Below are 13,910 nucleotides of genomic sequence, written 5' to 3'. Positions count from 1 at the left end.
TTCACTGATTTCACGAGACTGTAGATATCAAAACAATCTGTTTCCCTTCCATTTGGGACTTATTATATTGTACTGATCAACTAAATGTGCATGGAAGAAGTAATCTCTTCTTTGATCAAAGTCTGTGCTGTCTCTTTAAGACCCATGACGTCATTATCTCTCTCTCTCTCTCACACACACACACACACACTTTCTGCATTGTAAAGTGTTGTATTATTTAGCTCTTGGCCATTGTTTAGCGAACAGTAATCAACATTTCTACATGACGTTTAAGCGTGTTAACTTCTGTGCAGCGCAAATAGTGATGCAGCCCAGCGAGTTCTTCAGGACAGGCTAGTCTAGAGGCAGCGTACTCTTGCGCTATAAGGGGACTGCACTGATAGACTTGATCCTCTCTCAGTAGACGCCGTGAGAAACATTTGACAGAAGTACCAAAAGTAATACTAATTCTAGTACCGAATCGTTTTTCAGCTTCTAGAATCGGAAAAGTACAAGCGTTTCAGTATACCGCGCCACACTACTTTTGAATTATTTATTTTTTTAAACTTGACTAGAAAGTAACGGAACAACACAAAGTAAATGTGTGTGTTTTTCCAGATGCTATGGAAAGATAGGCCTACAGTGTATGACTATCCAGCCCGATAGCAGTGCTTTAGTTAGTATATCCTTCCACATACTGTACGCCATGCCTTTGTTAGTGTGTTGTCTTGTCCTTCCTCTGAGGGCTCAGGGGGGCGGGTCGAGGCGGCACAGTGCAGCAGGCTGTTGACCCGCTCTGTTGTCCTCCTCCATACACACACACACACCATACATTCCGTCTATTCCTCCGTCAGTCAGATGATGTCTCCCTCTGTCGTCACAGGATACAGCAGTCTTGTGACACTGACAGGCAGGCAGGGCCACTGTGGAGCAGCTATGAATAGACTGCTGCGAGGGAGGGAGGGAGGGAGGGAGAGATAATTGAGTAGGCTGCTCCTCTCTTAAAATGTTCCTTTTTACACTGATTCTGATATTTCCACTTATCTTTAGCTTTAGAAGACTGTGGTTTCCTAAATATGTTGACGCACAGGATTTGTTTCTGTTCTTATGATCCTTTCAAAGTGTTTTTTTTCCTGAAGAACCAGCTTTTTTGCAGAAACTGTTTTGAAATCGACCATTGCCTATGACTTGAACTGGGTGTGTAAATATCATGATTATGTGCACCTTTGGTTCAGTTATTTGTACTTCACAGGAGAGCACAGCACAACTATGTTAAGTGATTTACACTACTGCTGCAACAGTAGTTCAAAGTGAACTGTATTTTCACAAAGTTACATAGGTTCAATATTGCAAATTCTCTTCATCTTTGTACTAAGTCCTAATATTGAACAGAACTATGGAATAGATCATGACATGGTGTATTTCTCATGTTGAGTCCAGGGGCGTGTAGTGACGCTGTCCTGTGTTCGTGTCCCAGTTAGGTCCAGCCAGTTTATCAATAACTACAAATAGAGTGGTGTTGGTGGACAATAGGTTGTTGTCTGTGAGCCACCTATCCTTTGTGTGTGTGCGTGCGTGCTTGTATTTGTGCCTGTGTCTGTGTGTGCCTGTCTTTGTGCCTGTGTGTGGCCAGACCATCACTGAGGCAGGGCTGATGTGTATTATTAAAGTGCTGGTGCTGCCATGATGACAGGAGAGAGCATGCACCGTTGTGTGAATTTGTTTCCTGAGGAGCGATGCTCATCGGTTATCCCTCTTGGAACCATGCCCGTTTTCTTTCTGCCTGTCTAAACACACACACACACACACACACACACACACACACACACCTCTCACATCCCCCCGACCCTCTGGAATGTAGGACTATGTCTGGAATGGAGGTAGCCTATCAGTAGACCATAATGTACCTACTGTTGTAGATGAGGACTATCCTTGTTTGCAGCGAAGCAAAGTAACTCCTCATATGTGTGTATGTGTGTGTCAAGCCAACTCCCGTTCAAGACTAGCAGAATGAAAACCACAGCAATAAAGCACCAATAAAGGTGTTTGTCAGGGAGATAGTGGAGCTGTTTGCCTGGGTCTATCCGTATCACTCCCCTGGCGGTGCAGTGGCTCCGATCTCACAGCAATAGGGGTCAAATTAATGTTCTGTTGAAATAAATTAAGTTCAAAGGCATTGCCAGATCACAAGTTTAGCATCCTCCTCATATAATGCAAATAGGTATTGTATGGCCCATAGAGCGGTTATTGTGATGGTGACTTATGGTCCTTTTTCTCTCCATCATTCCTCTTCAGATCTGGAGCCTGACGACAATACGTCGTTCTACATCCTCAATGTGGGCCAGCAGTCCGTGGTCAACAACCAGTCTATGGGTCAGTCTCGCAATGGCAGCATGCAGCCTCACTCCCACTCCCAAGTCATCAGCTCCTCCCCCCATCAGCGCCTGCAGTCCCACAAGGTGTTCGACCCCAACTATGAGGTCCAGGACAATGTCAATAAAAACAAATCCAGCCCTGCAGGTGGGGGTGGGGGGCCTCCCAAAGCCTTTGAGTGTCCTAGCATCCAGATCACCTCTATCTCCCCCAGCTGTCAGCAGGAGATGGACGCTAACGAGGACAATCTTAGAGGTAATGATGGGGACTACCACCATGGGGACCGGCCCCTGTCCAGGGACCACCTGTACCTGCCCTTAGACCACTCATACCGGGACTCAACTCTCAGCCCGTCCCCCTGCAGCTCCCTGTCCTCCAGGAGCTGGTTCTCAGACGCCTCGTCCTGCGAGTCCTTCTCCCACGTGTACGATGACGTGGACTCTGAGCTGAACGAAGCGGCCGCAAGGTTTACCCTGGGGTCTCCCCGCACCTCCCCTGGCTGCTCCCCTCACCCTGGGGTCCTGGAGGAGGGTCTGTGGGCTGGGCATCAGCACCACCACCCTGCCTTTCACCACTCCCTGTCCCCCCGAGTCTCCCCCTGCCACTCCCCACGCACCTCCGTCACCGACGAGAACTGGCTGAGCCCCCGGCCGCCGTCCCGCTCCTCCTCACGCCCCACCTCACCTTGCGGGAAAAGACGCCACTCCAGCGCAGACATCTGCTACCCGGTGGGCTCCGTGTCCCCACACCACTCCCCGATCCCCACCCCCGAGCCGTCCCCAAGGGGCAGCGTGACAGAGGACACCTGGATAGGAAGCCCCTCCATGGGCATGTTCCAGTGCTGCCCTTCCGAGGCAGACATCCCCTCCAAGACTAGGAAGACTTCCCAGGACCGGACATGCTCCATTGGGGGGAAGGGGGACCTGGGCCTGGACGACTCTGGGAACGGGTCCCCCCTCATGGATTCTCCCTCGGAAGACACCTTGCACTCCCTGAAGAAGGACGGGCCAGGGGAACAGTTTCTCTCAGTGCCCTCACATTTCACATGGAACAAACCCAAACCAGGAAACACACCCATCTTCAGGTATGTCACTTCCTGTACCTACCCTCTCAATTTCAGATAGAGTTGGAAATAAGTGTTGGTTGGAGGATTCCCAGAATCAGGAGGGAATAAGCAGGGAAGGAATCCTCCAACCAGGATATCTGAATAACCAAGGAAGATATTTTGCAACACTAATCACAAGTCATCTTTAGCTTTAGTCAGCATTTAGAATGAATACACACTCATCAGAGTCATTAATATTACTAGGGCAAGGTAGAGTACATGAAAGGTACAGATAGGAACCTTTATGGGACCTTTATAGGATTAGTGATAAAGAACAAAATGTTCAGTAGCCTGTTTGATCCCGATAAGAGCATTAAGACACTGTTCGTACTACTATTTTATAATGGAAGTGGTTATGCAATGGCTTGGACAGTTGGGCAAGCATTCCTCAAATTTGAGCTTGCAGTCGGATATCCAGATCTCCGGAGTCACAATTATGTAGCCTAATTGAATTGGAACAGGGGAACTACACTGCACTTAGTCTGCACCTATCAGAGGTGCACTAGTATAATATTCAGTAGGTTGCACCGGTATAACTGTCTGTAGGTTTGACTCAAATGCGCTCAAATTGTAGGTTCTGGGAAAGTCACTTCTTTAGACCCACATGGGCTGAAACATTTAATGAGCCACAGAGACATGATGGCGCTGTCTGAAGTAGCACAACAGTGTAACATAAGGTTATTGGTGCCTGGGGGGAAGCACATGCGCACGTCTCTCTCACACAAACACACACACACACACTTTTTATCTGGAAATCGGCGTAACCAGAAGCTCTTGATCGTCGTGACGCACTGACTTCTATCAGAAAGAGCGGGTTAAAGTTTCCCTTCTCTGCTCTCCCAATGTGTGCAGCAGATGAAGTCTCAGCCTTGTTTGTGTTCTCTGGCCTCTAGCGCTATAAATCAGCACAGGTCACATATGGCTGAGGGGCCACACCACCACCATCTAACCCAGCCTTCATGAAACACCACAGTCTGGCTGCCAATTCACAGACACCTTCCAGAAAGGGGTCAACACTGCACCTTGTTATAGTGGTCTAATGCCCTGCTACAAGAGTATATTCATATCTAGGATAAACCACTATTTACAAAATGATTAGGTCTTTAGGACTAGAGTAGGCTTCCACTGTTGGATGTAGTGAGTGCTGTGACTGTGGGTGGGATCTCTCCTGTCTGCTGTAGAAGGTTCTGGAAGTGTCTCCACTAGGGTTGTCACCATGATACCAGTATCGCGATACTCAGAAGTATCGTGGCAAGGAAACAAAAAATGAAGCAGACATAATTTCTAATGACATAACAGTCCTATAGTTGAAAATAAACCATACAGTTTTTGAAAACAACCATAGAGTTTAGTCTGCTTCCTGTTTTTTTTTTACCAAGGAAAATGTGGTATCGTAGTATCGCCACACTGGTATCGTGACAACCCTAGTCTCTAGTCAGAGAAGCTGTGTCTGGGAGGTGTTCTGCTGAACAGATGGTCCTGGCGTCTGTCTGCTGGGTAGCTGTCAGTGTTCAGTGGCTGGTGGTGGAGGAAACAGAGGCATGGGGCGGGGGGCTCCGAGTCTGAGCCTCAGACAGACTGGGGGTGGAGGAAACAGAGGCATGGGCGGGGGCTCCGAGTCTGAGCCTCAGACAGACTGGGGGTGGAGGAAACAGAGGCATGGGGCGGGGGGCTCCAAGTCTGAGCCTCAGACAGACTGGGGGTGGATTCGGGGAGCCCTCCCTCCCAGTCCCTCCCTATATCTTGATCCCATATTTGTTTGCTGTATAGACAATGGGCATGAAAATGACCATTGTAGTTGGCTATACTGCACAAAAAGATCTGTAACCAGGCTAGTCCATCCCACCTCAGGGCTAACCATAGACATACATATTCACATACCGGTATTCAGGTTGATATGACATTTAGTGGGGCTAAGAACGGCTCTATGGCTCAGCACACGCATACTCAGGCTGACTGGATCTCGTTCAGGCAAATTAGAAATAAGTGCACTCAGGCTATCCGGAAGGCCAATGTTAGTTACTTTTTAAAGAGCAGTTCTCTCGGTTAAAGACTTAGAGAATAAACCCTCCTCACAGCTGCCCATGTCCCTTAATGTTGATGATGTGGTTGTTACTGACAAGGTGCACATGGCTGAACTCTTTAATCACCACTTAAGTGATGATTCCTATTTGACTCAGTCATGCCTCCTTGCTTGTCCAACATTTCCTCATCTCCCACCCCTTCTAATGCGACTAGCCCCGATGCTCCTCCCTCTTTCCCCTGCCCCGCTACAAAGTTTCTCCCTGCAGGCTGTCACTGATTCTAGGTGCTAAAGGAGCTCCTGAAACTTGACTCTAAAAAACCATCTGGGTGAGATGGTTTAGACCCTTTCTTCTTTAAGGTTGCTGCCCCTATCATCACCAAGCCTTTCTCCAACCTTTTTAACATGTCTCTCCTCTCTGGGGAGGTTCCCATTGCTTGGAAGGCAGCCACGGTGTGTCCTTTATTTAAAGGGGGAGATCAAGCTGATCCTAACTGTTATAGGCCTATTTCTATTTTGCCCTGTTTATCAAAAGTGTTGGAAAAACCTGTCAATAATCAACTGACTGGCTTTCTTGATGTCTATAGTATTCTCTCTGGTATGCAATCTGGTTTCCGCTCAGGTTATGGATGTGTCACTGCAACCTTAAAGGTCCTCAATGATGTCACCATTGCCTTTGATTCTAAGCAATGTTGTGCTGATATTTTTATTGACTTGGCCAAAGCTTTTGATACGGTAGACCATTCCATTCTTGTGGGCCGGCTAAGTGTTCCTGAGAGGTCTTTGGCCTGGTTTGCTAACTAGCACTCTCTTAAAGAGTGCATTTTATAAAGTCAGAAAATCTACTGTCTCAGCCACTGTCTGTCACTAAGAGAGTACCCCAAGGCTCGATCCTAGGCCCCACACTCTTCTCAATTTACATCAACAACATAGCTCAGGCAGTAGGAGGCTCTCTCATCTATTTATATGCCTGTCTTATGCTCAGCTGGCCCCTCCTTGGATTTTGTGTTAAACTCTACTACAACAAAGCTTTCTTAGTGTCCAACAAGCTTTCTTTGCCCTTAACCTTGTTCTGAATGTCTCCAAAACAAAGGTAATGTGGTTTGGTAAGAAGAATGCCTCTCTCCCCACCGGTGTGATTACTACTAACCTCTGGGGGTTTAGAGCTTGAGGTAGTCACCTCATACAAGTACTTGGGAGTATGACTAGACCGTACACTGTCCTTCTCTCAGCACATATCAAAGCTGCAGGTTAAGGTTAAATCTAGACTTGGTTTCCTCTATCGTAATTGCTCCTCTTTCACCCCAGCTGCCAAACTAACCCTGATTCAGATGACCATCCTACCCATGCTAGATTATGGAGATGTAATTTATAGATCGGCGGGTAAGGGTGCTCTCGAGCTGGCTAGATGTTCTTTACTATTCGGCCATCTGATTTGCCACCTATGCTCCTTATAGGACACATCACTGCACTCTATACATCTCTGTAAACTGGTCATCTCTGTATACCCGTCGCAAGACCCACTGGTTGATGCTTATTTATAAAACCCTCTTTGGCCTCACTGCCCCCTACCTGACAGATCTACTGCAGCTCTCATCCTCCACAAAAAACACCCGTTCTGCCAGTCACATTCTGTTAAAGGTCCCCAAAGCACACACATCCCTGGGTCCCTCCTCTTTACAGTTTGCTCTAGCTAGTGACTGGAACGATCTGCAAAAAAACACTCAAACTGGACCTCTCCACCTCTTACTGACAGTTGTGGCTGCTCCGCGTGATGCATTGTTGTTTCTACCTTCTTGCCCTTAGTGCTGTTGTCTGTGCCCAATAATGTTTTGTGCTGCTGCCATGTTGTGTTGCTACCATGTTGTTGTCATGTTGTGTTGCTACCATGCTATGTTGTTGTCTTAGGTCTCTCTTTATGTAGTGTTGTCTCTTTTGTCGTGATGTGTGTATTGTTGTTGTTTCTTTTTCTTTTTTTGTTATTTATTTTTTATCTTAATACCAGCCCCTCTCCCGCAGGAGGCCTTTTGCCTTTTGATAGGCCGTCATTGTAAATAAGAGTTTGTTCTTAACTGACTTTCCTAGTGAAATAAAAGTTAAATAAAGAATGAGAGATGTACAGGGGAGCGGCTGAAGGCCGCAGGTGGTGACTTGTAGCACCAGACTGGGAGCCCCAGAGCCCCGCGGTACCGAGCAGCATACCCTAGAAAGGTTACGCTAATTCAGGCTAATCCAGGTTCCGACCTCTGCTCCAACCCGCTCCCTCCGCCCGCCACAACGCTCAGGTTTCCTAGCTACCAAACCCCTCTTGTGTTACTGTGGCTGCTGGCCAGGGAAAACATACACTTCTGGTGTTATGTCGGTGGCATTGGAGGGTACGAGACAAGCCACTGTTACACCCACCTTTGTTTTTAGGCCTTAAACTTTTAGAGGCGGTTTCCCAGACCTAGATTAAGATTACTTCTGGACTACAAAGCATGCTCATTGGAGAATTCTTATTCAAATGGCTTCGAAGTCCAGGAATAGACTTGATTTGGGTCCGAGAAGTCTACATTTTTATTTAGAATAGTTGTGACTCGTGCAGTACATCTTTATAGCATGCAATGTGATCATATTCATGGGGGCTTTCCTCTGCCATGTGCTGTGGGGGAATCTAGGCTACCAGGACAGGCTGTCCTATAGCCTACTTTGATTCAAAATCGCAGAAGAACAGATGCCAGTGGTAGAATACCCCTCATTGACCACAATGTTAGAGACACGTGCTTCTATCTTTCTTCAAATGTCATTCTTTCCTCTGGACAACAGTTTATTCAGTGAACCGGCTCCAAAGAAAGCCAGCCACCACATTTCTCCCATTTAGCCTGACTGATGGTGTTCGGAGTCAGCCAGCTGCCCAGCTTCTGATAGAGCCATGGAGGATAGGGAAAAACTGACTGACTCATGTTTTGCTACTCTGTTGAGTTCTTTTTGAGTTCCCTGGCCTTTAGCAAGTTAACATTCATTTTATTTGTGTCTGTGGTCTGCCTGCTGTGTGAGGGCTGAGTGGAGGGCATTTCTGTGTGGCATGTTTGTCTGGCATACCATGGCCTGTTGAAAGCACAATTTTAGTTTTGCCACGACCTGCCGGGGCACATAAAGAAACAATAGGCCATGGTTAGTGACTTTCTTTGACTAGCGGAGAAGGTTAGGCTAGCCTTCGTGGTTAGGCTAGTTACTGTAGAGAGAGGCATAATGTGGTGTAAATGTCTGCCTGCTAGGACAGATTACAGTGGTGTGTATCATTCCTCATACTCATAGACCATGGATGCACACACACCTACACATGTTTAATTTCTCCCCATTTGTACTGCAAAGTGCTGTGTTAGAGCAAACTGTGTCTCCCTGTAACTGTAACAGACCAGGAACACCTTTATCATGCTGTATGGAACACATACTGAGAGCTCCTGAACTGGCTCAATGTAGCCAAGTCTTTATAACTGGCTCAATGCAGTCAAGTCTTTATAACTGGCTCAATGTAGCCCCGTCTTTATAACTGGCTCAATGTAGCCCCGTCTTTATAACTGGCTCAATGTAGCCAAGTCCTTATAACTGGCTCAATGTAGCCAAGTCCTTATAACTGGCTCAATGTAGCCAAGTCCTTATAACTGGCTCAATGTAGCCCCGTCTTTATAACTGGCTCAATGTAGCCCCGTCTTTATAACTGGCTCAAAGTAGCCAAGTCTTTATAACTGGCTCAATGTAGCCAAGTCTTTATAACTGGCTCAATGTAGCCACGTCCTTATAACTGGCTCAATGTAGCCACGTCTTTATAACTGGCTCAATGTAGCCCCGTCTTTATAACTGGCTCAATGTAGCCCCGTCTTTATAACTGGCTCAATGTAGCCAAGTCCTTATAACTGGCTCAATGTAGCCCCGTCTTTATAACTGGCTCAATGTAGCCCCGTCTTTATAACTGGCTCAATGTAGTCAAGTCTTTATAACTGGCTCAATGTAGCTCCGTCTTTATAACTGGCTCAATGTAGCCCCGTCTTTATAACTGGCTCAATGTAGCCCCGTCTTTATAACTGGCTCAATGTAGCCAAGTCCTTATAACTGGCTCAATGTAGCCAAGTCCTTATAACTGGCTCAATGTAGCCAAGTCCTTATAACTGGCTCAATGTAGCCCAGTCTTTATAACTGGCTCAATGTAGCCCCGTCTTTATAACTGGCTCAATGTAGCCCCATCTTTATAACTGGCTCAATGTAGCCCCGTCTTTATAACTGGCTCAATGTAGCCACGTCTTTATAACTGGCTCAATGTAGCCAAGTCTTTATAACTGGCTCAATGTAGCCAAGTCTTTATAACTGGCTCAATGTAGCCCCGTCTTTATAACTGGCTCAATGTAGCCCCGTCTTTATAACTGGCTCAATGTAGCCCCATCTTTATAACTGACTCAATGTAGCCCCGTCTTTATAACTGGCTCAATGTAGCCAAGTCTTTATAACTGGCTCAATGTAGCCAAGTCTTTATAACTGGCTCAATGTAGCCAAGTCTTTATAACTGGCTCAATGTAGCCAAGTCTTTATAACTGGCTCAATGTAGTCACATCTTTATAACTGGCTCAGTGTAGCCAAGTCTTTATAACTGGCTCAATGTAGCCAAGTCTTTATAACTGGCTCAATGTAGCCACATCCTTTATAACTGGCTCAATGTAGCCAAGTCCTTATAACTGGCTCAGTGTAGCCAAGTCTTTATAACTGGCTCAATGTAGCCAAGTCTTTATAACTGGCTCAATGTAGCCAAGTCTTTATAACTGGCTCAATGTAGCCCCGTCTTTATAACTGGCTCAATGTAGCCAAGTCTTTATAACTGGCTCAGTGTAGCCAAGTCTTTATAACTGGCTCAATGTAGCCAAGTCTTTATAACTGGCTCAATGTGGCCAAGTCCTTATAACTGGCTCAGTGTAGCCAAGTCTTTTATAACTGGCTCAATGTAGCCAAGTCTTTATAACTGGCTCAATGTAGCCAAGTCCAAGTCTTTATAACTGGCTCAATGTAGCCAAGTCCTTATAACTGGCTCAATGTAGCCAAGTCTTTATAACTGGCTCAATGTAGCCAAGTCTTTATAACTGGCTCAATGTAGCCAAGTCTTTATAACTGGATCAATGTAGCCAAGTCTTTATAACTGGCTCAGTGTAGCCAAGTGTTTATAACTGGCTCAATGTAGCCCCGTCTTTATAACTGGCTCAATGTAGCCAAGTCTTTATAACTGGCTCAATGTAGTCACATCTTTATAACTGGCTCAGTGTAGCCAAGTCTTTATAACTGGCTCAATGTAGCCAAGTCTTTATAACTGGCTCAATGTAGCCACATCCTTATAACTGGCTCAATGTAGCCAAGTCTTTATAACTGGCTCAATGTAGCCAAGTCTTTATAACTGGCTCAGTGTAGCCAAGTCCTTATAACTGGCTCAGTGTAGCCAAGTCTTTATAACTGGCTCAATGTAGCCAAGTCTTTATAACTGGCTCAATGTAGCCAAGTCCTTATAACTGGCTCAGTGTAGCCAAGTCTTTATAACTGGCTCAATGTAGCCCCGTCTTTATAACTGGCTCAATGTAGCCCCGTCTTTATAACTGGCTCAATGTAGCCCCATCTTTATAACTGACTCAATGTAGCCCCGTCTTTATAACTGGCTCAATGTAGCCAAGTCTTTATAACTGGCTCAATGTAGCCAAGTCTTTATAACTGGCTCAATGTAGCCAAGTCTTTATAACTGGCTCAATGTAGCCAAGTCTTTATAACTGGATCAATGTAGTCACATCTTTATAACTGGCTCAGTGTAGCCAAGTCTTTATAACTGGCTCAATGTAGCCAAGTCTTTATAACTGGCTCAATGTAGCCACATCCTTATAACTGGCTCAATGTAGCCAAGTCCTTATAACTGGCTCAGTGTAGCCAAGTCCTTATAACTGGCTCAGTGTAGCCAAGTCTTTATAACTGGCTCAATGTAGCCAAGTCTTTATAACTGGCTCAATGTAGCCCCGTCTTTATAACTGGCTCAATGTAGCCAAGTCTTTATAACTGGCTCAGTGTAGCCAAGTCCTTATAACTGGCTCAGTGTAGCCAAGTCCTTATAACTGGCTCAGTGTAGCCAAGTCTTTATAACTGGCTCAATGTAGCCAAGTCCTTATAACTGGCTCAGTGTAGCCAAGTCTTTATAACTGGCTCAATGTAGCCAAGTCTTTATAACTGGCTCAATGTAGCCCCATCTTTATAACTGGCTCAATGTAGCCAAGTCTTTATAACTGGATCAATGTAGCCAAGTCTTTATAACTGGCTCAATGTAGCCAAGTTTTTATAACTGGCTCAATGTAGTCACGTCTTTATAACTGGCTCAGTGTAGCCATGTCTTTATAACTGGCTCAATGTAGCCCCGTCTTTATAACTGGCTCAATGTAGCCAAGTCCTTATAACTGGCTCAATGTAGCCAAGTCCTTATAACTGGCTCAATGTAGCCAAGTCCTTATAACTGGCTCAATGTAGCCCCGTCTTTATAACTGGCTCAATGTAGCCCCGTCTTTATAACTGGCTCAATGTAGCCCCGTCTTTATAACTGGCTCAATGTAGCCCCGTCTTTATAACTGGCTCAATGTAGCCAAGTCTTTATAACTGGCTCAATGTAGCCAAGTCTTTATAACTGGCTCAATGTAGCCAAGTCTTTATAACTGGCTCAGTGTAGCCAAGTCCTTTTATAACTGGCTCAGTGTAGCTCAATGTCTTTATAACTGGCTCAATGTAGTCACATCTTTATAACTGGCTCAGTGTAGCCAAGTCTTTATAACTGGCTCAATGTAGCCAAGTTTTTATAACTGGCTCAATGTAGCCCCGTCTTTATAACTGGCTCAATGTAGCCAAGTCTTTATAACTGGCTCAATGTAGCCCCGTCTTTATAACTGGCTCAATGTAGCCAAGTCTTTATAACTGGCTCAGTGTAGCCAAGTCCTTATAACTGGCTCAGTGTAGCCAAGTCTTTATAACTGGCTCAATGTAGCCAAGTCTTTATAACTGGCTCAATGTAGCCAAGTCTTTATAACTGGCTCAATGTAGCCAAGTCTTTATAACTGGATCAATGTAGCCAAGTCTTTATAACTGGCTCAGTGTAGCCAAGTGTTTATAACTGGCTCAATGTAGCCCCGTCTTTATAACTGGCTCAATGTAGCCAAGTCTTTATAACTGGCTCAATGTAGCCATCTTTATAACTGGCTCAATGTAGCCAAGTCTTTATAACTGGCTCAAGTCTTTATAACTGGCTAGCCAAGTCTTTATAACTGGCTCAATGTAGCCAAGTCTTTATAACTGGCTCAGTGTAGCCAAGTCTTTATAACTGGCTCAATGTAGCCAAGTCTTTATAACTGGCTCAATGTAGCCCCGTCTTTATAACTGGCTCAATGTAGCCAAGTCTTTATAACTGGCTCAGTGTAGCCAAGTCCTTATAACTGGCTCAGTGTAGCCAAGTCTTTATAACTGGCTCAATGTGGCCAAGTCCTTATAACTGGCTCAGTGTAGCCAAGTCTTTATAACTGGCTCAATGTAGCCAAGTCTTTACAACTGGCTCAATGTAGCCCCGTCTTTATAACTGGCTCAATGTAGCCAAGTCTTTATAACTGGCTCAATGTAGCCAAGTCCTTATAACTGGCTCAATGTAGCCAAGTCTTTATAACTGGCTCAATGTAGCCCCATCTTTATAACTGGCTCAATGTAGCCAATAACTGGCTCAATGTCTTTTATAACTGGCTCAATGTAGCCAAGTCTTTATAACTGGCTCAATGTAGCCAAGTCTTTATAACTGGCTCAATGTAGCCAAGTCTTTATAACTGGCTCAATGTAGCCAAGTCTTTATAACTGGCTCAATGTAGCCACATCTTTATAACTGGCTCAATGTAGCCAAGTCTTTATAACTGGCTCAATGTAGCCACATCCTTATCTTTATAAACTGGCTCAATGTAGCCAAGTCTTTATAACTGGCTCAGTGTAGCCAAGTCCTTATATAACTGGCTCAGTGTAGCCAAGTCTTTATAACTGCTCAAGTCTTTTATAACTGGCTCAGTGTAGCCAAGTCTTTATAACTGGCTCAATGTAGCCAAGTCCTTATAACTGGCTCAGTGTAGCCAAGTCTTTATAACTGGCTCAATGTAGCTAAGTCTTTATAACTGGCTCAATGTAGCCCCGTCTTTATAACTGGCTCAATGTAGCCCCGTCTTTATAACTGGCTCAATGTAGCCCCATCTTTATAACTGACTCAATGTAGCCCCGTCTTTATAACTGGCTCAATGTAGCCAAGTCTTTATAACTGGCTCAATGTAGCCAAGTCTTTATAACTGGATCAATGTAGCCAAGTCTTTATAACTGGCTCAATGTAGCCAAGTCTTTATAACTGGATCAATGGCCAAG

General features: G+C 45.2%; 1 protein-coding gene across 1 annotated transcript in view; it reads left to right on the top strand.

Annotated features, from left to right (window-relative positions):
* Window positions 1-13,910, top strand: part of LOC112249368 (nuclear factor of activated T-cells, cytoplasmic 3-like) — an 84,152-nt gene that overhangs the window by 22,194 nt on the left and 48,048 nt on the right. Inside the window, exon 2 of the mRNA XM_042320194.1 lies at window positions 2,275-3,436. Within this exon, the coding sequence (XP_042176128.1) occupies window positions 2,275-3,436 (1,162 nt within the window). The remainder of the gene's footprint in view (window positions 1-2,274; window positions 3,437-13,910) is intronic.

The sequence above is a fragment of the Oncorhynchus tshawytscha genome, linkage group LG04, assembly GCF_018296145.1.
Source record: "Oncorhynchus tshawytscha isolate Ot180627B linkage group LG04, Otsh_v2.0, whole genome shotgun sequence".
Taxonomy (NCBI): domain Eukaryota; kingdom Metazoa; phylum Chordata; class Actinopteri; order Salmoniformes; family Salmonidae; genus Oncorhynchus; species Oncorhynchus tshawytscha.
This window is presented reverse-complemented; position numbering and strand designations above follow the sequence as displayed.